The sequence below is a fragment of the Aristolochia californica genome, unplaced genomic scaffold (assembly GCF_029961685.1).
Source record: "Aristolochia californica isolate CCGP_79_NKW_82.1479 unplaced genomic scaffold, dmAriCali1.0.hap1 SCAF_4, whole genome shotgun sequence".
In the NCBI taxonomy this organism is placed as follows: domain Eukaryota; kingdom Viridiplantae; phylum Streptophyta; class Magnoliopsida; order Piperales; family Aristolochiaceae; genus Aristolochia; species Aristolochia californica.
In genome coordinates this window covers 45914932-45937920 of record NW_027182103.1, presented here as the reverse complement: position 1 = coordinate 45937920, position 22989 = coordinate 45914932, and the positions used below count along the sequence as shown (strand labels likewise).

General features: G+C 40.8%; 3 protein-coding genes across 3 annotated transcripts; 2 read left to right on the top strand and 1 right to left on the bottom strand.

The window, feature by feature from the left end:
- Positions 1-7114: 7114 nt before the first annotated feature.
- On the top strand, positions 7115-12737 carry LOC137961863 (protein LUTEIN DEFICIENT 5, chloroplastic-like). Its single transcript, XM_068808467.1, has 16 exons — positions 7115-7433; positions 7510-7675; positions 7814-8021; positions 8150-8221; positions 8312-8422; positions 8536-8727; positions 8826-8987; positions 9571-9666; positions 9777-9878; positions 10420-10452; positions 10576-10656; positions 10776-10858; positions 11335-11466; positions 11762-11822; positions 11939-12004; positions 12179-12737. The coding sequence occupies exons 1-16, from the start codon at positions 7316-7318 to the stop codon at positions 12389-12391; spliced, it is 1896 nt and encodes a 631-aa protein (XP_068664568.1). The 5' UTR covers positions 7115-7315; the 3' UTR covers positions 12392-12737.
- Positions 12738-15159: 2422 nt separating this feature from the next.
- LOC137961864 (uncharacterized) lies at positions 15160-18156 on the top strand. Its single transcript, XM_068808468.1, has 5 exons — positions 15160-15589; positions 15713-15895; positions 17501-17570; positions 17673-17744; positions 17846-18156. Exons 1-5 carry the CDS (start codon positions 15317-15319, stop codon positions 17896-17898), a joined length of 651 nt encoding a protein of 216 aa, XP_068664569.1. The 5' UTR covers positions 15160-15316; the 3' UTR covers positions 17899-18156.
- A 196-nt stretch (positions 18157-18352) lies between these two features.
- Positions 18353-22140, bottom strand: LOC137963468 (LRR receptor-like serine/threonine-protein kinase RGI1). Its single transcript, XM_068810585.1, has 3 exons — positions 19813-22140; positions 19048-19645; positions 18353-18929 (listed from the first exon to the last, which is right to left on the bottom strand). Exons 1-3 carry the CDS (start codon positions 22138-22140, stop codon positions 18436-18438), a joined length of 3420 nt encoding a protein of 1139 aa, XP_068666686.1. The 3' UTR covers positions 18353-18435.
- Positions 22141-22989: the final 849 nt, after the last annotated feature.

The window sequence follows — 22989 nt, the reverse complement described above, 5'->3', positions numbered from 1 at the left end:
TGAGCTCAATGAAGTACGGTTAACGGAACGGAACGGAGGATTGAGGTACACGTCAGCATACGTTTCTGGAAGCGTAGACCGACCGATGGGTCTCTGTTTCGAAGTCCGCAGGATTACGGAACCAGCAAATTTTCCCACATGCCCCACGGTACTTTTAGACATTCCCCATAATCTTGATTTCTTTCTCTGAGCTGTCAAAAGGTTCAAACCACTTGTGATTGGGCCAGTGGCGGATGTCCCACTTGTAAATGGACGGTTCTGATCATCACAACTATGTAGGGCGTAGGACGCTTAACTGTCAACATCTTTTCCTGCGAAGACGACGCTACCCCCTATGAAAACCAAATTCCAAAACAATCCTTGATAGTAGAAATGCTTGAATTAAAACGGTTCAACCCTGATTTCGGTGGTTTAAATGCTTGACCCGACCCGCTGGAGCCAGAGACACTGTCAGTCCCTTGGACCTGGAACTACCAAATTTAGGGAACTCAGGTATTTTCACTCTAAGACTTGGGTATATTTAGGCCTACCCCATTAAAATCCGGTTAACCCAGCAAGTGGAAGAGCCTTTCATACCTAATAGCTCCTTAACCTAGTGAGTATGTCCTCTGGACTCCAGTTTAACAGCCTCTGCAAAAGTAGCTACCACTGTTGAGCAAAAGATGCTTCTAGTTTCTCATATTCATATGCTGTGTTTTTAAATGGAGAGAGCACTCCTCACACAAGCAGTGCTAGTAAGATTTGAGAAGTTTGGCAAACACTGAAAGGAGTGATCACAGAGGAAAAGAATATATAAGGGATTCTGAATGCCAAGCTTACATATGCAATAACGCCATGCTTGGTTTCTGCAAAAACATTAGGTAGCTCTCACTGATGGCAGTGAAAAGCATCATTTCATGTCATGTCCTCTTCACTCCAGTTTAACAGCCTCTGCAAAAGTAGCTACCACTGTTGAGCAAAAGATGCTTCTAGTTTCTCATATTCATGTGCTGTGTTTTTAAAATAGAGAGAGCACTCCTCACACAAGCAGTGCTAGTAAGATTTGAGAAGTTTGGCAAACACTGAAAGGAGTGAGATTTTAAGCAGTGACTGGATCATTCATCAGTGGAGCGTACCACTATCAAAGATTGTATTACTGTGAAATAACTCATAGAAATGACAAGATAACGGCCCCAGCATGATCAAGTAAAAGGCCCCTTAACTAAAGAAACCAAGTAAGACAGATAAAGTTGGATTGCTACTGCCTTCCATATAATTCAACTTCTCAATTCAGCCAAAACTCATTGTTCAGGCCGGTCTTCATTGTGAACCACAGAAAAAAATCATCATCTGCTTGCCAAATGAGAAAGCTAGAGAGCTAAAATTCCTTTTGCTGGCAACTCACAACATGTTTTAATTCCTCTTCCAAATTACCATTACTCGCACCACTCAACAGACCTCTTTGCTTCACATCCATCAAAACAATCTCACCCTTTTCAAAATCTCTTTCTCGGAAGACAGCTTCAATGAGAACCATGTAAGTAGTAAGGTTAGGTAAAATACTCAAATGCTTCATCTCATCGTACAGTTCGAAGGCTTTCTGAAAATGACCATTAGCACACACAATCCAGTTACAAGAACATTATAAGTGATGAGATCAGGCTTCAGGGCATGATTCCTCATAATATCCCTCAACGTCATAGCATCAGAAACCTGTCCTAATTTACAAAGCGCATGCATGAGAGTTGTGAAAGTAGAAATTGTGGGACAACCTCCTCCTCGAAGCACACTATTGAAAACCAAAATTGCCTCTTCTATCTTTCCACACTTACAGAGAGACCTCTAACTAAGGCACTATCGCCTACATCACAAGGCATCATGCCTACAGCCTCCAGCTCTTAAAAGCTCCCTGTATATCTCCAACTCTACATTTTCCATTAATCAGAGTAATACAATGATTAAGCTTAGGAATAAATCACATTTCAAACATTTTCTGCAAAGCAATGTGAGATTCTTCAAATCCTTCTTTTCGATTAAGTCCTCCAACAATGGCATTATAGGTACCTCCATCTTCTTTAGAAAATAGTGGGCCTTTTGAAGCTTCTCCTCAGCACAAAGTCAACAATTTACTATTTGATCTCCCTCCAGTTACTAATTGACTCCAATCATTCCCCAATCTGCATGTCAATAAAGATAAAAAAGCAACCTCATTATTCTGTCAAACAAAAGGTGAAGCTCAGACAAACTTTCAGTGTGTAAGAGTGTGGCAGCATTTGCCTTCCGAGTTATCTAAATGTAATAGATATTGCACAAGCAGACAATGTTCGGCCATGCATTCGTATCAGTAGCAAGTTCATTCAATTGATCGGAAAACAGAGAATTAGAACAAAAGGACTGTAGGTGGACATGAATTTTCAAACTCGCAGTGCATAACATCTCCCTAAATCTATAGATTCCAAAACTTACGACTACCTGATGAAGAGGAACTGAGTGACTATCCTGTACACTGGAAGCTGAAGATTGCATATGGGCTTGACTGGTGCAAATCTGGTGTGTCTCTCCTTGAAGCTGTCAAGCTAACCAAATCCAAAACCTTCACTACCTTCATGGATAGCAAGCAGCAAGCGCTCTTGAAGCTGAGGAGTGCTCTGGAAGGTCAAGCTGATTGAAACTGCACAAAATAATTACGATAACCATCAATTATTTTCTCCTTCTCTTTTTCAGATGCTCTTTATTTTCCCTTTATTAGTGTCCAATTTACAAACCAACCAGGAAAGAAAAAAACACAATTTACCATGTATGAGCTGACGGCAATCTTTCTGGGGCTCCATAGGCCTTGTGAATCTGGAAGTGTTGAGGACCAGAAATACCCTGCAATGCTTTAAACCCCTCCAATGGAACCTGAAATCAGCATGAAATAGAAACACGTTTAGATGCAAGTGTATTTGTAAGAGTTTAGAATTACACTCATCTGCTGTTCAGCAGTTTTATCAGATGATAATGGAAGCAGCAGATGCAATACATGGTGCAACAACCCACCAGTTACAGCTGGCCCATTTACTTGATTGGATCCCCGCAACAGCATGTACATACATGAGAAGTATATCACTCATCAATTTGAGTACGAAAGTCAGCTTTGCAAGTACAGCAGATCTCTCTGAAAGGCTACTACATTCTGCCTTTTTTGTCTCACCAACTATTGATTTGCCTTTCTCTGTCATGGCAGGTTCATCAACCTCCATAGGTGTTAAAGAGCTAGTAGACTCTTCTTGTTTTCTTGGTGACGAGTGACTTGAGTAAGACTAGCCGGTATTTTCTTGTGACTTCTTGAACACTGACAGGCCCGTCATTCAGCTTATTTTCTGCAATATGGACGCACTCATTTGATGCAACCCCAACTTCAGCGACGGAGGCTTTTGATTTTTCCTTCTCTTTATCTTTTTCCTTTGATAGGACAATGTTCATTCTACCCCCTGAAGAATCCAACTGGCAAACTGCAGCTGCAGCTTTCATGAAAACTGCTGGATCTCTTGAGATACCAGGGGCCATTGATGTCAAAAATGTCCTAGGTGAAAGACGGGACCCATGGCGAGTCATTGGCGACTGAGGATGCCAGTTAATGTTTGCCGTATCTCCAACTCCATGGCAGTCTGTGAGGTTTGAGGATCTTCAAGAAGGTGACAGATAATAGCAGAAACAACACTGTCATATCCAGGAAAAAAGCAACTCCTTGGGAGACTAAAAAGAGCTGCCAAACCACCAATTTCAAGAAACTGCACATAATTGCAAAACAGCCTGCATTACCATTGCAGGAACATGTTGTTTTATTAAATCACAACAAACCTCCAGAACCCGATGACTTTCCTGAAGAGTCAGATAGCCAGTTGACTTGCCCAATATTTTCTCAAAACCATCAATAGACCCCTTCTCCCCGCCATCAGAAGCAGATTTTGTCTCCTTTATTGGAAGAGAGAGAGCAGCATCTTCACCAGAGGAATCTGCCCGGGACCCTGAATTACCCTCATTTAGGTACTGAAGCCTCCTCCCTACACTCAGTCCTTCCCCGGAAGTTAAGTAAGATGTCTATTGCTGCAGAGACTATTCCATTTTGTGCAGCAATTTCTCTTGTATTACTATCTTCATTGAGAACAAAAACTTCCTCTCATTGTATATTTCTTGGGTATTCTATTGCCCAAAGTGTATTTATGTCTTAAATTCACTACATCTCGTCTTTATACGTCACATCATGTTAAATTTGTTGAATCTTTCTTCTCTTTCACTATACTCCGGTCTCACCTCGACCGTCCTTTGTGTAATACATTTACTCACTGGTGTTCCTATGTGTTCTTAGGTTCGATTACCAACACATCAACCGCAATTTCGATCCTTGCACCCTTTGCAAGCTCTATTCAAGACTTCGCACTTAACCCCACTCAAACACCTCACTCATCGGTTGACCCACACCCATCATCCCTACTCGCTTCCTTCTCTCCCTGTGTTTATTGTTATTATATCCAAGAATAACATTTACAAGTCCATTCAAAAATTAAACATCATAACCTAGTTTTTTACATCTATTGACCGTGAACCAACAACTGTGACTCAAGCTCTCACGATCCCAAATAGTGTCAAGCGATGTTTGATAAGTATGATGCTCTTATTTTGAATGGGACATGAGAACTTGTTCCCACGGATCCCTCATATATTGATTTTTCGTACTAAATATCTATCTTATGACTCTATTGATAGGTACAAGGCCCTGGGATTGATTATGAAAATACCTTTAGCCCCATTGTCAAACTCACCACTATTCGCATTGTTGTTGGCCTTGTTAAAGATTGTGGTTGGTCACTTCAATAACTTGATGTCAATAATGTATTCTCCAAGGTACCCTATTTGAGGATGTTTTTATGGCATAAACACTAGGCTTCATTGATTGTGATCATCCCTACCATGTTTGCAAACTCTGCAAGGCTATTAATGATCTCAAGCAAACTCCACTTGTTTGGTATCATGAGTTGTGCTAATTTTTTATCACCTCTGGCTTCACCAACTTTCATGCAAACTCATTTCTATTTATCTCTCACACATATACTATTATGTTGTATACTTTGGTCTATGTAGATGACATTATTATTATAAGAGACAATGATCAAGCTATTGCAACGTTCATTCACCTTCTTGCTCAAAGATTTTTACTCAAGGATCTTTGCTCTTTGACTTACTTTTTCGGCGTAGAAGTTGTTCCTCATTCTCAAGGCTTATTTCTATCTCAACGCTAGTATATTTTTCATCTACTTGCTCACACACACATGACAAATGCAAAGTCTATAACTACGCCTCTTGTCACGATATCTACACTCACACTTCATTTTGGCACGACACTCTTTGATCCATCTGAATATCTGATTGTTGTTGGTAGTCTCCAATACTGTCACTTACGGACCTGACATTGTCCATGCGGTAAATAAGTAGTTTCAATTTATGCATTGTCATACTACTGACCACTGGTATGCTGTCAAACGATTATTGTACTATCTTTGTGGGACTCTAAATCATGGTATATTCCTACATCGACAATCTTTATTGTCTCTCCATGCGTTATTTGATGTTGACTGGGCAGGAAACAAATACGATTTCACTTCCATAAGTACCTATCTTGTTCACTTAAGTCACTCCTATCTCTTGGAGTTCTAAGAAGCAAATGACTGTTACTCGCTCCTCTACAAAGATGGAATATCGGTTTGTTGCGACCGCTGCAATTGAGATCCGTTGGATATATTCTATTCTCACTGAACTGGTGTTTTTATTCTTCAATAATTGGTGCTAATCGATGCTCCAATCTTAAATTTCACTCTCGCATGAAACATATTGCTTTAGATTACAACTTCATTCGCAAATATGTTCAGAGTAACGTTATTCAGGTTACTCATATCTCCTCTTAGAGCTATGTGGGAGTATGTTAGAGATAAAAAGAACAAGTATATGATAAGGGATTATCTTCTTTTTGTATTTATCCTCACTGTGATATTTATCTTCTCTTCGGTTTAATCTCTCTGTAATCTATGAATTAAATTTATCTCCATAAATAGAAACACAAAATATTTTATTCTCTACAGCTGAAATTGGTTCAAATGCTAATCTCTAATTGGCATCCCGGAGGAAATCACCAAATTCGTCCAAAGACTTCCTAGCTTCCAAGCTCACAAACAGGCTTGGGGAGGCAGAAAAACGACAGTAGAGACCATGGGGAGGCTTTCCAAAGATGAGATAGAGACGTTAATTAAGGAAAGAAAATTGGATGCAATTTGTAACTCCGGTTTCCTGAGTACCATTTTTTGCCATTAGAGGCTACCCTGAGTACCATTTTGGTTTTCTTTGGGAGACTTGAAGGGTTCAGAATGATAGTGGTATATTTACTGACGTTAAGCAACCATTTGTTGTCTCCCCAGTTAATAGGTTGGAGGGGTTACCTCAAAGCTAAATCCAGGGATAGAAGCCTCAGCATGGCCGCTGTCAGGGGTTGGGGTTCTCCCAAAGCTAAATCTACTAACAGTTTGACATTGACACGACTCTTAATGAGAGAAAAACAGCATGTGCGCCCACTGCAAAGCTTCATTTCTTAATCGCCCACAGGTTTAATATTTCTTGATTCCATGGCGAAAATCCTTGGCAGAGGCATTCGAAGGCGACAAATTTCGTCATGAAACAGCGACGCTCGACAACAAATAACACGGCATCAGAATTCCGATCCCTCACGGTACGCTTTGGCGAGAAAAACAAACGCGACCGGAGGGTTTGGCCTTTCTGCGTGTTTGCTTCTTCAACGGTGGTCCTCGGGGAGTTCATGCGGTCCACGGAATGTTTTTGTTTTTTTCCAACCTAACTCTCTGATTTAATAAAAATTTAAATCTATAAATTAAACATAATCAGAATACTTTTATATAACTGAAATAATAAAAAATGGACGTGGGAGTTGAAGAACTGGCTTCAATGCTGCCTCACCCTGTAACCCACCTTCCTAAATTGAAATTGAATCGCTCGGGTTGGTTCCTCGTTTGGTCTAAGACTAAGAATCGATAACCCGAGGACCACCGTAAGTACAGTGGCACAGCTGTCGACTTTGAACCTTTTTCTGTGGGAATCTCGCTATCGTTTTTACATGTTAAAACTGACGGCTGTTGCTCGTTTCCCCTGGACATTGCTTCGTCTCCGTGTCCGGCGGTGCAATTTGCCGATAAACTGACCAACTCGATGCAAGGCAACCTTGTTCCACAGCTTCCGTTCGCATTTTTCGTTAATTCAATAGCCGCCCTCTGGTTGCCTTTCTCGCCAAATGGCTGCTCACCTCTCACTCCTTCAGCTCCCTTCTGTTCCTGCTCAATCCCTTCGCACCAAACGCGGCTCCAGATTTTTCAAGTCTACCCCGCCTTGCTCTAATGTAGATAATATTGGTAAGGAGAAGCTAGGAAAGTTCTTCTTTTTCCTTTTGTTTTTGGGCTCTGTTTTGTACGATGATGCTCTCCCTAGGTCCTCGTCGCTACGCGGTCACGTGCCGCTCTTTGCCAAGCGAGCGGAAGCCCGATTCCACTGACAATAATGCCGTTAAGGAAGTGGGGCGGTTGCTACAGGAAAAACGACGTGCGGAGATTTCTGCTCGAATTGCTTCCGGAGAATTCACTGTTGAAGGTTCCGGGTATGTGTGTTTCAAATTTTACTTTTTATTTTTATTTTTTATTTTTAAGTTTGAGAGTTTGTGTTTGAGTTATTTTATTGCTGTTAATGAACTTAAAGGAAATTTTTTGCTTTCTACATATGTCCTATCGGGGTGAAGTTTATTTGGTGTGCTAAGACGAGGTCTATTACGACTGGGAGTTCCTCGAGAATTCGTGGACCTTCTACCTAATCAGCCGGAAGGTTATCCGCAGATTCCCAATGCGAAAGGAGCAATTAGTGCCATTCGAGGCGAGGCTTTTTTTCTCCCTCTCTACGAGCTTTATCTCACTTACGGTGGAATATTCAGATTGACTTTCGGTCCGAAGGTCCTTTTTCTCGCACATTAACTTGGAAACTAAATTTACTTATCTCTGTTTATGTTTAGAGAAACCGAATACATGTTAGTTTCCCACCATATCATTAACTGTGACGTTTCTTATGTATGGTTGGACAGTCCTTTTTGATAGTATCTGATCCTTCCATTGCCAGACATATACTGAGAGACAACTCTAAAGCTTATTCCAAGGTATTGCTCTCTTGTAACTTAAACTCTGTTGTTTGTTCCCTCAGTTTTAATTCCCTTCATTGATCACTGTCATTAACATTTGTTGTGCAGGGCATTTTGGCTGAAATACTGGAATTTGTGATGGGAAAAGGGCTAATTCCAGCTGATGGTGAGATATGGCGGGTTCGTCGACGGGCTATTGTTCCAGCATTACATCAGAAGGTAATAACTGGCAATGTTTGGAGTTCCTTCTCTGTTGTTTTGAGTGAGAAATGCAAGAAGTTGTGCTTTCTTGAGATGCAGACTTGTTTCTGAAACTTCATGTTTTTAATTAGTACGTGGCAGCTATGATTGGTCTGTTTGGAGAAGCTTCAGCTAGGCTTTGCCAGAAGCTTGATGCAGCAGCCTCTGATGGAGAGGATGTTGAGATGGAATCACTTTTTTCACGGTTGACTTTGGATGTTATTGGGAAGGCAGTATTTAATTATGATTTTGACTCTTTGACAAATGATACAGGAATTGTGGAGGTACTCCATTAAATCCTGTTGTTCTGCTAGTTTCATTGTTATCATATGATTATTCGAATGACAACCTTGTCATTGCCTTCTTATTTGCATGCGCTTAGGCTGTTTATACCGTCTTGCGAGAAGCAGAAGATCGGAGTGTTTCTCCCATACCTACTTGGGAAATACCCATTTGGAAAGATATTTCGCCTAGGCAGAAAAAGGTCTCTGCTGCACTCAAGCTGATAAATGATATACTTGATGATCTAATAGCAATATGCAAGGTATGTTTAACTTCTGCTTCCTAATTTTTCTACTGTTTGTGAATGTTGTCTGCATGGGCACATGCTTTTAATCAGCCTTAGTTGTTTCTGTCAAAAATCAGTTTCTCACACAGCGTTGCTGCTTATGTGGATGCTACAGATATTTCAAAAGAAAAAAAAGTGAATGCTAATCTTCCCATGCTATGAAGCTGAAGTTTCTGTCATGTGATGTTACAAAAGAAATAGTTAAGGCATATACCCATGAATATACCCTTTTCTTAATTCCTGTTTGTATCACATTATTATTTTTCTTTTTGATAGTTTTTATTTATTAAAATATAGCATATTTACATTTATGAAATTGTTGTGTCTGTTGAGTACTGATTGAAGTTTTTGCAAATTGGTTCTCTTGATTAAGATATCATGTCTTTTCTTGGGTTATTTGAGATAAAGTTCATATAGTGATGGTAGTTTTGCTTTGTTGGAATATACAAGTTTTTTTTTTTTTTTGCTCTATTTTGCATTTAATGTGCATTTTCTTAGTTTAACTTTAATTTATACATGAACTGCTCAGTCATTATATTTGGTTTATGACTCTATGCAGAGGATGGTGGAAGAAGAAGAATTACAGTTTAGTGAGGAGTACATGAACGACCAAGATCCTAGCATTCTTCACTTTCTCGTAGCATCAGGAGATGATGTATCCCCCCTTCTCTCTTTCTATCTCTCTCTTTCATCAACTTCTGGTTAGGTTTTTTATTTTTTGAAATGATTATGGTTTATTTTAATGCATATGATGCCTCATTATAGGTTTCCAGCAAGCAACTCCGTGATGATTTAATGACGATGCTTATAGCAGGACATGAAACATCTGCTGCAGTATTAACGTGGACTTTTTATCTCCTCACAAAGGTATTAATATGCATGAAATATTCAAGATGAATGTGGAATTGATATTTAATTTTAAAATTAACTGGTCTATAACAAATTTTTGTCACTCACTTTCATGTGCAACCCTGTTTTCAGATTTTTTTGGTTATCTCTTCTATTTTGTTGCTGTTGTACTTATTGTGGCAAATGAAAACTTACAGTAAAAAAATGTCTACAATTTGGTTGGTCATCTTTTTCTGCTTTATTGGATAAAAGGTGGGCATAACACCAATTATAGAGTTCGTAAGTGCTACTACATGCATGCAGCCAATGGAAGGATAAGCTAATAATGTCTATTGTCTGTGTACTTTAAATAGGTCAACCGTGTTTCTTAGCTGATTAGGACAAAGTAGTGTGTGAGTAATTTGCCTTAATGCTGAATTTAGCTGTTTTTTTTAAACTATTATACTGTATTTGTATATATTTCTGGTGAGCATGTGAATCATTTGTCTTGTTTTATATGACTATATATAGAAGGAATTGAGCCCAAAACTACATAATGGTTCTCATGCTATACCTGCAGGAACCTCGTGTGCTGTCCAAGCTTCAGGATGAGGTTAGTACTTGAAGTTATTTCTCATATAATGATGAGTTTTTTAATGATCAAATCCTTTTCTGATGGTAAAATTATTTGTCACAATTTTTTATGAGCTTGTCTTTGTTTTGTTTTTATTTATAGGTTGATTCTGTACTAGGAGACCGCTTTCCTACTATTGATGACATGAAGAATCTGAAGTATACTGCCCGCGTAATTAATGAAGTAAGCAACTCTCTCTCTGTTATGAAGGAATCTTTACGTTCAACTTAAACTCATGACCAAGCTTAATTATGTGACATTGATCATTAAGGCTTTCTCTTCACCTTGTTTGGGTCCTACAGTCCTTGAGACTCCACCCACAACCACCAGTGTTAATTCGCCGTTCTCTTGAGGATGACATATTGGGGGAGTACCCCATAAAAAGGTTGTGATTCAGAACTGTTGCCTTGAGAATACTTCTTTTGATTGTTTAATATTATGTTTTTGTAACATCTTCAGTAACTCAATTACACTCACTTTCGTTGGTGTAGTACCTATCTAAAAAAGAAGAAAATCTGAAAAAGGACAACATATTAAGTTGTTAGTCATATATTTTGATAAATTATTATGGCCAGTTGGAGTAAAAAGAACTTATTGTACTTTTAATATCTTTTCAATTGTGATAATTTTCTTTTGCCTTTCTAGCCCTTGGGTGCATTTTTAAAAATCCAACTAGTTTTTTGCCTTTTTTTTACCTCAGATGGGTGGAGCTAATTGCTTTTCTTTTTCTTTGTTATTTGAACAAATATTCTCTGCTTCTCTAACAAGCCTCGCTGTGCTTCTTACCCTGTTATTTAATCCTAAATAGTTTTAGTTCTGTTATGTTATCCTTGCATAACATAATTTCTATTGTAATTAAAGGGGTGAGGATATCTTTATTTCTGTATGGAATTTGCACCGGAGCCCTACTCATTGGATTGAAGCAGACAAGTTCAACCCTGAAAGATGGCCTCTAGATGGACCAAACCCAAATGAAACCAACCAAAACTTCAGGTTTGCCATCAATATTTTCTTTTTACACCACTTTTTGCATCGACAGAAAGAAATACATACTGCATTTTGTTAGGAAATTGTAATCTGAATATGTGAAGCTTTCATTTGTTCCGTGTTTTGGATAACAATGGGTTGTTCCCTGTTATATGCCTTTGCACAATGTGTAATACATAAGTTATTTCATTGAATTACTACAACTACTTCCGAAGTAATTTTTTTGTCTTTAATGTTTTCTTGATCATGATGTTTGCTGGCTAAGCAATCTCTAACATTACCATTAAATGTCACCGTTTAGTTACTTACCTTTCGGTGGAGGACCACGGAAATGTGTTGGAGACATGTTTGCTACATTTGAGGTAATCTTTTATCATCTACCATGATTTCTCATAATTCTCTGATGGACTAATGCAATCTAACCAGAGGAAGAGATGAGGAAAATACTGCTAATTTAACCTTACCTGTCATTTTGTAGACTGTAGTTACTCTTGCAATGCTTGTGCGGAGGTTCAACTTTCAAATGGCTCCTGGAGCACCTCCTGTAAGTCTCTCATTTGTTGGACAAGTTGTTTTCTAATAAAGTGCGGAACTCAAGTCGATCCATGTGGCTTGATGGTCATGTATTCTTGTTTGTATGCATGTAAATGGTTTTGACATCATTAGTTTTTCTATGACTATTGAGTGCCTATGAATATGTGTTTTATGTGTGGTCTAGGTGAATATGACAACAGGAGCAACAATTCACACAACTGAGGGATTGAACATGACAGTTACACGTAGAACAAAACCGCCCATAATACCCAAATTAGAGATGACAACAGTCATAGTAGATGGCAAGATTTCCCCTCAGCCATCTTCGTCTTTGGCAGCAGCCGTCAGTGCCTCTGAAGGGGAGCAGCAAGATGAAGTTTCTGCTGCTCGATCTTAGCCAACAGAAGTATACATCGTTTGTACAGTAAATATGGTCCAGATGGTTGTTCAGCGGCATTTCTTTTATGGAAGCAGCCTTGTTTCCTCGTGGAAGAAAAAGATAATGAATAGTGTACTTGCTGGCGAGAGGTGGCTTGCTTTTCGAGCAAAAAACAGGCAAATTGGTTTGCCACTCACCTTGCCTCAGCATTCCTTACATTAGTCTCTGCATTCTGTAATTTGAATTGACAGCTTATCCACTGATTATACAGGAGGTACACATTTGAATGAAATTCTTCGAAACAAACGCATGTTAGAAGCTAGGAGATGAGGATGTATGAATCAAGAAGCATGTTTACCTTAAAAGCGTCACATTCTTGCATTTTCTTGCTAGAGTTCACCAAGTCACTCCGGCAGTCTTGACTCTCTGGTGCAGTGAATTTACTTTGTGGAGTTTCAACATGGTACAAACATACACAGAACGGCAAGGTTCGTCGGGATCTTGGAGCTAGGGGTGGCTTCGAACCGAGCCGGCTCGTGTTCGGCTCGGTTCCGGCTCGTTATATTTCGAGCTCGAGCCGAACTCGAATTCAGAAATAGGCTCGTTTAGGTTAACGAGCCGAGCTCTAGCAGAGGCAGGTTTGCCTCGTCGGCTCGCGAACCGACTCGTTAATTTAACGAGCGGCGGGATCGGGGTCTCTCTCCCAAAAAAAAATTTTCGGTCTCTCTCCCGCCCTCGCTCTTTCTCTCCCGAAAAAAAAATTTCGATCTCTCTCCCGCCTTCGCTCTCCTCTACCGAATTTTTTTTTCGGTCTCTCTCCCCCCCTCGCTCTCTTCTCTCCTGAATTTTTTTCGCTCTCTCTCGTCCTCGCTCTCTTCTCTCCCGAAATTTTTTTTCGGTCTCTCTCTCGCCCTTGCTCTCTTCGTCTCCTGAATTTTTTTCGCTCTCTCTCGTCCTCGCTCTCTTCTCTCCCGAAATTTTTTTTCGGTCTCTCTCTCGCCCTTGCTCTCTTCGTCTCCTCCTTCCCTTCTCTTTTTTCCTCCGAAATTCCCTCTTTCGGCCTCCATCTCCCTTCTCCCTCTCGCCGTCGGTGCCCCTTCCGCCGCCGTCACACCTAATCCTTCCTCCCGCTCATCGCCTTCTTTGCCTCTCATCGTCGTCGCCGTCGACTCCCGTAGCGTCGCCCTCACCTCGTCGTACCCCAACTAGAGCGGCTGCTCTGGACCCTCTCCTGTCGTCGTCACCCCCCTACCACCGCCTGCTGCCGCCGTCCAATCAGCCGGCCACCGCTCTCGCCGGAACGGGAACGCCCAGAGACCTAAAGTTTCGGAGACCTAAGCTGAGGGGGGGAGATTATTTTTCCCCCTTCGACGCTCCGTCCCGCACAGCGTGCGAACTCGCACGTGCAGTTCACACATGCGAGTTCGCACGTGTGGTTTTTATAAAAAAAAAAAAAAAACTTGTAAATCCTATTCTCAACCTATTTTTTGTCTGGAATATGCAATAATACGTAAAAATATAATATGTTAAAGTTAGCATTTGATCAAATTTTTCTGTTTATTTTTTTATTTTTTATAATTAATCATGTACACAGTTAATTGGCTCATGTAATTATTGTATTAATGTATAATAAACATCAATAAATAAATAATATAATATCTAATTTAATTAATTAATATATTAATTACACATTAAATTACTTATTTGTGTTGTAATCATGTTTGTTTTACTTAATTTAGGGTTTAAATATTATGTTTTAATTAAGTATACTATTATAAGTTACTCATTTTCTTGTTTTTTATATTTTTCTTATTTTGGGCACTAACACTGGAAACTGTTTTCCAATATATATGAACTTGTCCACACTAACACCAAGTTTGAAATTGAATTTTATGTAAAGGAATTAAGTGAATTTGAAGCAGGAGATAAAGATAAACTTCAAATTTTAAGTTTGTTGACTAACCCCCCTTATAATTCTCATATCCACAATAGTTTCAGAGTCATTATTTAGTATTGGTAGTAAAGTAATAGACTCGTATAGTTCTTCTTCCTTGGTACAAAATACATTTCAAACTTTGATTTGTGACACTGGTTGGGTTCGGACTCTTCACGGTATAAAGAAAAATCAAAAGGTGAATTTCTTTGATTAATTATTTATTGCGATATTTTTTAGTTTTATTTATTAAAATTTTGTTTTATGATTACAACCTGGAAGAGTATTTTTTTATCTGACAATAACTAATTTTATTTTTTGTTTTAGTCATAGGTGGAGATTTTGCTCAAGCAAAAACGTATATTATTTTCTAGCATAAAGAGAAATAACTATAGTTTATAAATTTATAATGGATTTATAATTTTTATTTGGGTGATTGTAAATTGATAGTGATATTTCATTTAATTTTGTTTTGTTTGATTATTGTATGGAATTTATTTATAATATTATGCAGTGTATGGATCTTAGCGATACACACAGCGGCAAGGTTCGTCGGGATCTTGGAGCCTAACCATGGTACAGCAACCCGTATCGACTGTAGCCTCTGTACGTTGCGTTTTACCGGTGCTTCCGCAAGCGGATGGGTACCCATCAAGTGATAACGACAACTTCCTGTAGAAAAGGATATGTCAGGCTACTGTATTAGAAATATGGAAGCATAGCCACGAGAATGGGGACCGTTGCGTATCGCTTCCTAATCAGAGCTTCCGATTAGCTCCAGGTTAGGATATCCCCGAACAATAATGCGGAAATATCAAAATACGTGTCAGCGGATGGATGAACCTTCAAAGACAAGGAAGGGTCCATCAGCCGCTCTCAACGTCGAGGCCGCGACGCACAAACTGAACGAAACCCCAGTGTAGCCGAACCCAGACGGATCCTGAAGCAGAGATCATAGACCATAAAAGAAGGGATAATCAAGGAGAAAATTGTACTGGCTACTGGCTAGAATGGCGTGCAGTTCGATGGGTGCCCCAAATTTCCTTTGTTCCTCCGTCTCCCCCACGAATCTCCTTCCCTCCAAAAGTCGCATTTCCTTTTCGATAAACGAAAAGGTGAACGGTAGAAGGAGTCTTCTCCATAAAGTTTTCTCTGCAGCAAATAACGTTGAGGTCGAGGACGACCCGGAGCCCATCCTTTCTGGGGAATGGCCGGAGAATTTCTCTCTCCTCAATTACGAGGACTTGCGATCTTTTTTGGAGCCTGAGATCTTCAAAGACAAGGTAGGGTTATCTATAAGCGACCGCTCTTTTTACTTCATTCGTTTTGTGTAGTTTAGCCCTTCCGCTTGACATCTTTGCAGTGAGGTAATTAATTTTTTTTTTTTTTTTTTAAATTCTGTGCAGACGCAACCTTCTGCCCTTCTAGGGGAGATCATGTCTACTTTAATTCGAACGGCAACAGCCGCTCAAACAATAGAGGAGATCGATGTCCATTTTCAGGTTGTATCTGGGCTTCCGGTTGTTGATGATGAATTGCGGTGCGTTGGAGTTATATCTAAGAAGGACGTGTCGAGGGCTTTGGATGGAGTTAGTGCTCTCTTCCTAGCTTAATTGCACCTTTCCCTTCTTCAGTATTACAATTTCAGGATTTCGCGAGCACTTTTATGTACACAAACTCTTTGTTAACGGGTAATTGGTTGCGCTCTGTTTCATGTTTGTCTTTTAAACTTAATTTTTTATTATTTTTAACTCTTTGAGATCTTGGAAGGATTTCCACGGGCTGCCATCCCTGTGATACCTTCAGTCTGTAATGGACGCCATTTCTTCTATGTTGTTGGAGGCTATCAAAGATCAGGGCCAATAAAAACCTTGTTATTCCTCCATATTTCCTCTTGAAAGGAAATCGTCTCATCTGAGTATAACTGTGAAGGTTTACATCTATATCAAATCTATTATGATAGAAAATGGTTTTGCTAGTACAATTCATTGATAGAGATCTACTTTTACTTTTCTTGATTTCTATTTGGTTTTTTGGACTTCTCATTTTTAATATCAGATAACTTTGCTTTGAAAAAAATACTAAATTTCATCTTGCAGACCTCACACTAGTCATTAAAAAATAAGATCTTTATATTCCCTCATGGACACAGCTACTACGCATGTGAATCTGCATAATGCTGAGAGGTCTTAGGTTATTTTTTCCTTGTTAAGGTTAAATTTCAGAAGAAAAATATTAGTTTAAATCTGTGAATTACAAGACTTTCTAGCCTTGAACATTGCATCATGGTATTCGTTCCACTGCCGGAAGAATACTTTGTTATTGAACTTATTTGAATATGAAAGTGTGAAAAGGCAACAGTTCAGACATTAGCTTGCTGTAAAGATTTAATCAGTGAATTCCTGTCACTAATCAAACAAAGAAGTACTTGTCAAAACACTTGAGAGAAAGCTGATGAACTTCCATCCCTAATTTTCCCAAAAAAAAATTCTGTACCTTGAACAAAATGTTGTCTTCACAAAATTGAGAACTGAGAAAAATAATGTGACAGCGCAAGATGTTTTCCTGGGTGAGAGGAGGGAAGAATTTTTTTTTTTTTTTTGTAATCTATGTTTTCTAGATGCTACTAAACAGTGGTAAACTTTGTTTGTCAGTTGTATGTATTTTAGTTAAAGATTAATATCTAACTGGACCAACTTGAGTGTATCCTTTAGAGTGTCTGTCCTAGATGATTATCATAATTTGTCTTATACTGTCACTCCTCCCTTTTGAGCTCTATTTGCCAATAATTTTTAGTTTGACTGTGGCTTTTTTACTGCAAAAAATTGACACAACTTGTTCTTCCTTCAGGGTTTTATAAAGGCAATATTATTCATATGCTATGACCTTCTTTTAACAAGATACTCCTTGTTTCTCTCTTGAGATTGTTTTCCTTCCATTAAAAGACAGGATACTCCTTGTTTCTATCTTGAGATTGTTTTCGTTCTCATCATGGTATTAAGAAATCAGTTATATGACATGTATTTGTGGCTGAATAAGTCCACTTTAGCAGATTAGCCACACTTCTGATTTCATTGTGATTTCAGTAATACATCAATGTTAAAATTCTGTTCTTTGTGACAGCAAGTTGGATGATGACTGAAATGTTTTTTGGTTGTCTATGAACTATTATAGTCACAACTGTTGTCTTGCAGTTAAAGTCAAAGGTGGGCGAAGTGATGTCATGTCCTCCAATAACTCTAACCCCTGAAAAGACAGTTCTGGGTAATAATATTCTTAAGTTTTCAGCGTTCCCATTATATTTCTCCTTGTTATTCTAAGGCTGGAACCTCTATGAAGATTGATCTTCTTTTCACACACTGCCAGATGCTGCTGCCTTGATGCTCAGAAAGAAGGTGCATAGGATACCAATTGTGAATGAGGAAGGCCAGGTCGTGGGTAAGTGTTTTGGGCTGAGAACTCTGCTAAATCACAGTCTATCGTGTGAATGAGTTTTATACTTAAATGGATACACTGACTAGTGACGATGTTAAAAACAGGGTTAGTTACTCGGGCAGACATTTTTAAAGCACTAGAGGGGTTGCCTTCTTGAACTCCATCGCTGGCTTGAAAGGATCATATGTTGTGTGATACGTCACGAAGCTGTTGGGAGGTGGATGCCGACCCTTTTTCTTTTCCGTTCTTGTTAAATATGCATGGGATGTTTTCAGTTTAACGTGTGTAAGAGCTTCATCTTTTAGAAGATCTTCGTTCTAACTACCAATCCATCCACCTCAAGTTGAAGTTTGGAATTATTTGCCAGTGTTCATGTAAACGAGGTCTGGATCAAGTATACTCGTGTTTCAGGGTCTGGATCAAGTATACTCGTGTTTCAGGGTCTGGATCATATCAAACGAAGATGCCCTGTCTAGTGATTGTTCGTCTTGCTGTTCATAGTAAAGCTTATTCCTGTTACTAAGCAAGCAAGCTGTAGTGCCGGTATCTACCTTATGGCTTGAAGAGAACAACTTCGATTTGCATTTATAAGCCAAAGCAACGACTAATAACATTTGCTTTGATGGTGAATGAATATCTTTACATCATCCGTTACTACCTTTACTCACTCTTATACAAGGGAAATACTGTGTGACTAAGTGAAAGCCTGTTTGGCATTAGAGGAGGACGAGTAGAGGAGCGAAGAAGCAGAGAAGCTAGAGTTGTTGCTTTGTTGATGCGAAGAAGAACAATGGGTCGTCTGTCCTCCCTTATCTTGTTGCTGATTGTTTACCGGCGATCCCTTTAGGAGGGCATCGACTTTTGCATACTCTTCTCTTTCGTGTCTCATCTCTTTAAGCATCGCAACCACGTCCTTCATGGTTGGCCTTTCTTCTGGAGATGGATTGACACAGAGGAGCGCCACTCCTAGTGCTTGCCTCACCTCTTCTACCTCTGATTCAGGCCGGCCCCGTAAGCTCGGGTCAAGAACTTCCAAACTCCCTCTCCGCTGCCTAACCCAGTCTACTACATGGAGGCCGTCTGGTATAGTGGGGTCGATGGGCTGTTTGCCAGTTAATACCTCCAGGATCACTACCCCGTAGCTGTAGACGTCGCTCTTCTCTGTTATCTTCATCATGTATCCGTACTCTGCAACAAGGATAAAACTCGTCAGATGATTTTGGCAGAAGATTTCGGCAGACAGGTTTCCTAAATTGACGACGCTAGCATCAAGGAGGATACATCAACAAGAAAGGAGAGAGCATACCTGGAGCAATATATCCATAAGAACCTGCAACAGTGTTCGAGGACCTCCCATATTCTCCTTCTTCAACGAGCTTGGCAAGCCCAAAATCCGCAATATAAGGTTGGAGATCAAGGCCAATCAGAATGTTGTTAGCCTTGATGTCCCGATGCACGATGGGTGGAACACAGTCGTGGTGAAGGTACGCGAGGCCTTGTGCAGCTCTAAGAACAATATTATATCTGATTTCCCAGTCCAAACGGAAGCCGGGCCTCTCATGCAACAAACTCCCCAGACTCCCATTGGGCATGTAATCGTACATGAGCAGCCTGGTATTCTTGTTCCAGCAACATCCCAAGAACCTCACAATGTTCTTGTGCCGGATGGACCCAAGCGTCTTCACCTCCGCCGAGAAGGAGTCCCGGACGCCGCTCCCCCCTCCCCCTTCCGCGTTGGACACGGCGGTGGCTGCGGGCCACAATTTCTTCACTGCGACTACCTCTCCATTGTCCATCTCTGCACGATACACAACTCCTGAACAACCCTTACCAATTATGTTGGTTTCCACCAAACATTTCACCAGCTGCTCCACTGAGAAGCTCAGCTTCTGAAACGGAGTCACCTGTAAACAACAGGTACATCGTATAATTACACTCCAGTACAGTAAATATATAGTTCGAGGATGTTTACTCGCGTAATCTTAATTTTCAGTAGTTCTGCTTGTAGTTGTGTCCTGTGCAATAGAGAACTCATCAAAATTAATAAAAAGATGAATAGAGATGTAGTTACCTGCCATGGCCAGGACGAATCACCTCCCATCTCCGAATCATCCTCATCTCTACCGCCAGGTCTCCGACCCCGGATCAATGCCACCATCCCAAGCAGCATAAAGACAGTTACTGTAATAAGCAGCGCTATTGCCAATTTCAGCTTTCTTGATCTCCTCACAGAGCTGCCGCCGGTTTCGCCTTCCTCTGGCGTGAGGAAGCAGGGAAAACCTCCCGCTGAACTGCAGAGGCCTTTATTTCCTACAAGTTCGGTCGCTGACAGCTGCCGGAAAAGCTTCGTGTCCGGAAGGTAACCGGAGAAGTTGTTGTAGGATACGTTAAGGGTGACCAAGTTGTCTAAACTAGCCAGTGGCATCAGATTTCCGGCGAGTCTATTGTATGAGATATCAAGGACAGAGAGCTTGTTGAGATTTGATATCTGTTGGGGGAGTGGTCCCGAGAGGGCATTCCGGCTGAGATTGAGTGTTATATCGAGAGACTGAACCTTGCATAATTCGATGGGGAAATTGCCAGAGAGAGCATTACTACTTAGATCAAGCAACTGGAGATTCGAACAGAGACCAAGAGCGGACGGGATTGGTCCGGAGAAGAAATTCTCGCTCAACACAAGCTTGTTCAGTGTTGACAAATGGCCAAGACTCGTCGGAATAGAACCGGAAAACTGGTTTTTAGAGAGATCGAGAATCTGTAAACCTGAAAGCGATGAAAGCGAGCTCGGTAAGTTTCCCCGGAGGGTGTTATTGTTGATATCTACCATCTGGAGCAAGGTACATAGACCGATTTCATCCGGCAAAGATCCGACCAAACGGTTGCTCGACAAATCAAGAAAGTTGAGGTTTTGCAGGCCACCGATTTCTCGGGGAATCACTCCTCCAATGCGATTGTTCGCGAGGCGGAGCCGAACCAGAGAGCTACAGTACTGAATCGATGGCGGAATCATGCCGGAAATATCATTAGACAGCAATAAAAGTTTCGTCAAATTCTGAAGCCGGAAGAGCTCAGGAGGAATATTTCCTGTCAGAGAATTATGAGAAAGGTCCAGAGCTTGCAGGTTGCTACAATTCGCCAAGGTCGAAGGAATACTACCTTCGAGTTGGTTCTGCCACGCCAAAAACAACATCAGTTGGGTCAGTTTTCCGATCTCGGGTGGGATTAAACCGGATATTTGATTTGCATCCAGCTGCAATTGTGAAAGATTCGTGAGATTCGAAATGACAGACGGTATCGATCCGGATATGTTGTTGTTGCTTAACATTAGCTCTTCCAACTTGGTCGAGCCTAGGGATGCCGGAATGCCGCCGGATAACGAGTTCAATGAAAAATCAATCATCTTCAGATTTCTGCAGTTTCCTATTTCTTCAGGGATCGTCCCAACAATGTTATTCTGCCATATAAGAATCTTCTCAAGCTTCTTCAAGTTCCCAAGCTCCCGTGGCAGGGACCCCGAGATAAAATTCTCGTAAAGATAGAGATTGACGAGCTCTGTGCAGTTACCTAGCTCTTTGGGAATTTCACCAGAGAGCATGGCTGTGTAGATTGATAAAGTTTGTAACTTCGAGAGCCTCCCGAAGGAAGCGGGGATAGAGCCGGAGATTTTGGTATCCGCCAGGCCTAACACAGTAAGGTTTCCGCATTTAGAGAGCTCTGAAGGGATATCCCCTGTAATGTCTCTGTTCCCTCCGGCGCGGAAGGCTTCCAAATTGTACAGCTCGCCCAGTTCCGGCGGGAGAGCACCACTCAAACGGTTATCGTAAAGAAAGAGATTCTTGAGACTTACGCAATTTCCAAGCTGAGGAGCAATCTTGCCTGTGAGCTGATTGGAGTTGAGTGACAGGGTCTCGAGGTTCCTGAGCTTGCCCAGAGACGCAGGGATAGTTCCGGCGAGACCATTGGAGCTAAGGTCGAGAACTACGAGGGTAGCATAGTTCCCAATTTCTGGTGGTATAGTACCCGTCAAATTAGAATTGGAGATCACAAGCTTCTGAAGGTAGAGCAGAGAAGCGAGATTGGATGGAACAGTGAGGTCGAGTTCGACTGACTGTATAACAATTTCGGCGACGAAGCCAGAGGGGGAGCAAGTGATATGGGTCCAACTACAAGGACTTGAATCGGAGGGATTCCAATCAAGAAAAGAAGAAGAAGCGTGGGCATTGCTCTTGCTGGTGTTAAGCCAAGAAAGCAGAGCTTGAGCTTCATCACTAGCAGCCTGGATTTGTACAAGAAAAGAAAGGAGGAAGAAGAAGCACCAGCGGTGTGATAAGGTGGTGGAGTTTGAAGCGTAGAAATGAGGGAGAGATAGCGGCCGCGGCCGCGGCCTCGGCATCGACATTGCCCCAAATCCCAATCACCCTCCCTTCTCGCATTTGCATTGGGTCTCTTGCCCTCCTTCCTTAAACTCCTCCCTGGCTCCCACTTCATATCAAATTAAAATTTAAAGAAATGCGAGAGAGCATCTTCTCTAGTCAGTTGGTCTTCCTCCTTTCCCATTGTTTAATCTTCCTCTTTTCGTTTTTTTTCATTAGAATAGGATTGTGAAGAGATCGCGTCACGCGCAGGGACTGAGAGACACCATGTGTGCATCAAATGTTATTCTAATCTGTTTGAAGCTGTTTCGTCATCCCTCCCTCTCTCTCTCTCTCTCTCTCTCTGGCATCTCGCAGTGAATTCAGATGGAAGGGGACAGACAACAAAAGTACAGACTCCGGAGTGCATGCAAATGCAAAAGCGAAACAATGTCTTGCGCTTGCTTGTGTAACAAACGGTCAAGTAAACCGACCAGAGTGACGGACCTCTTACAGCAGTGAAGACTGGGAAGGAGCTTTTTAGCTGTATTTTTTAACTTGCAGCAGACTGGGACAGGGAGTATTTTGGAGGGGAAAGCAGAGAAAAAGAAGGTTAAAATCACTTGATTAACCAATTTACCCCCCAACCGGCTCCCATAAACAGCAGACCAAGGAAAAAACAAAGAATCAGCCAACTAGGGTTTTCTGCTCTGATTAGTTTGAAGTTTGAATTGAAGGCGAGCGAGTAAACGGCAGAGCTTTTTAAAGACAACCCTGATTTCGAGGCGAAACCACATGGAATTCCAGTCGTCATCGGAACCCCTCTTTCTCCCACCCTTTTCCTTGCAACAAATTTTAATAGCCTCAATGGAATGGACTATTTAAAATTGAGATTG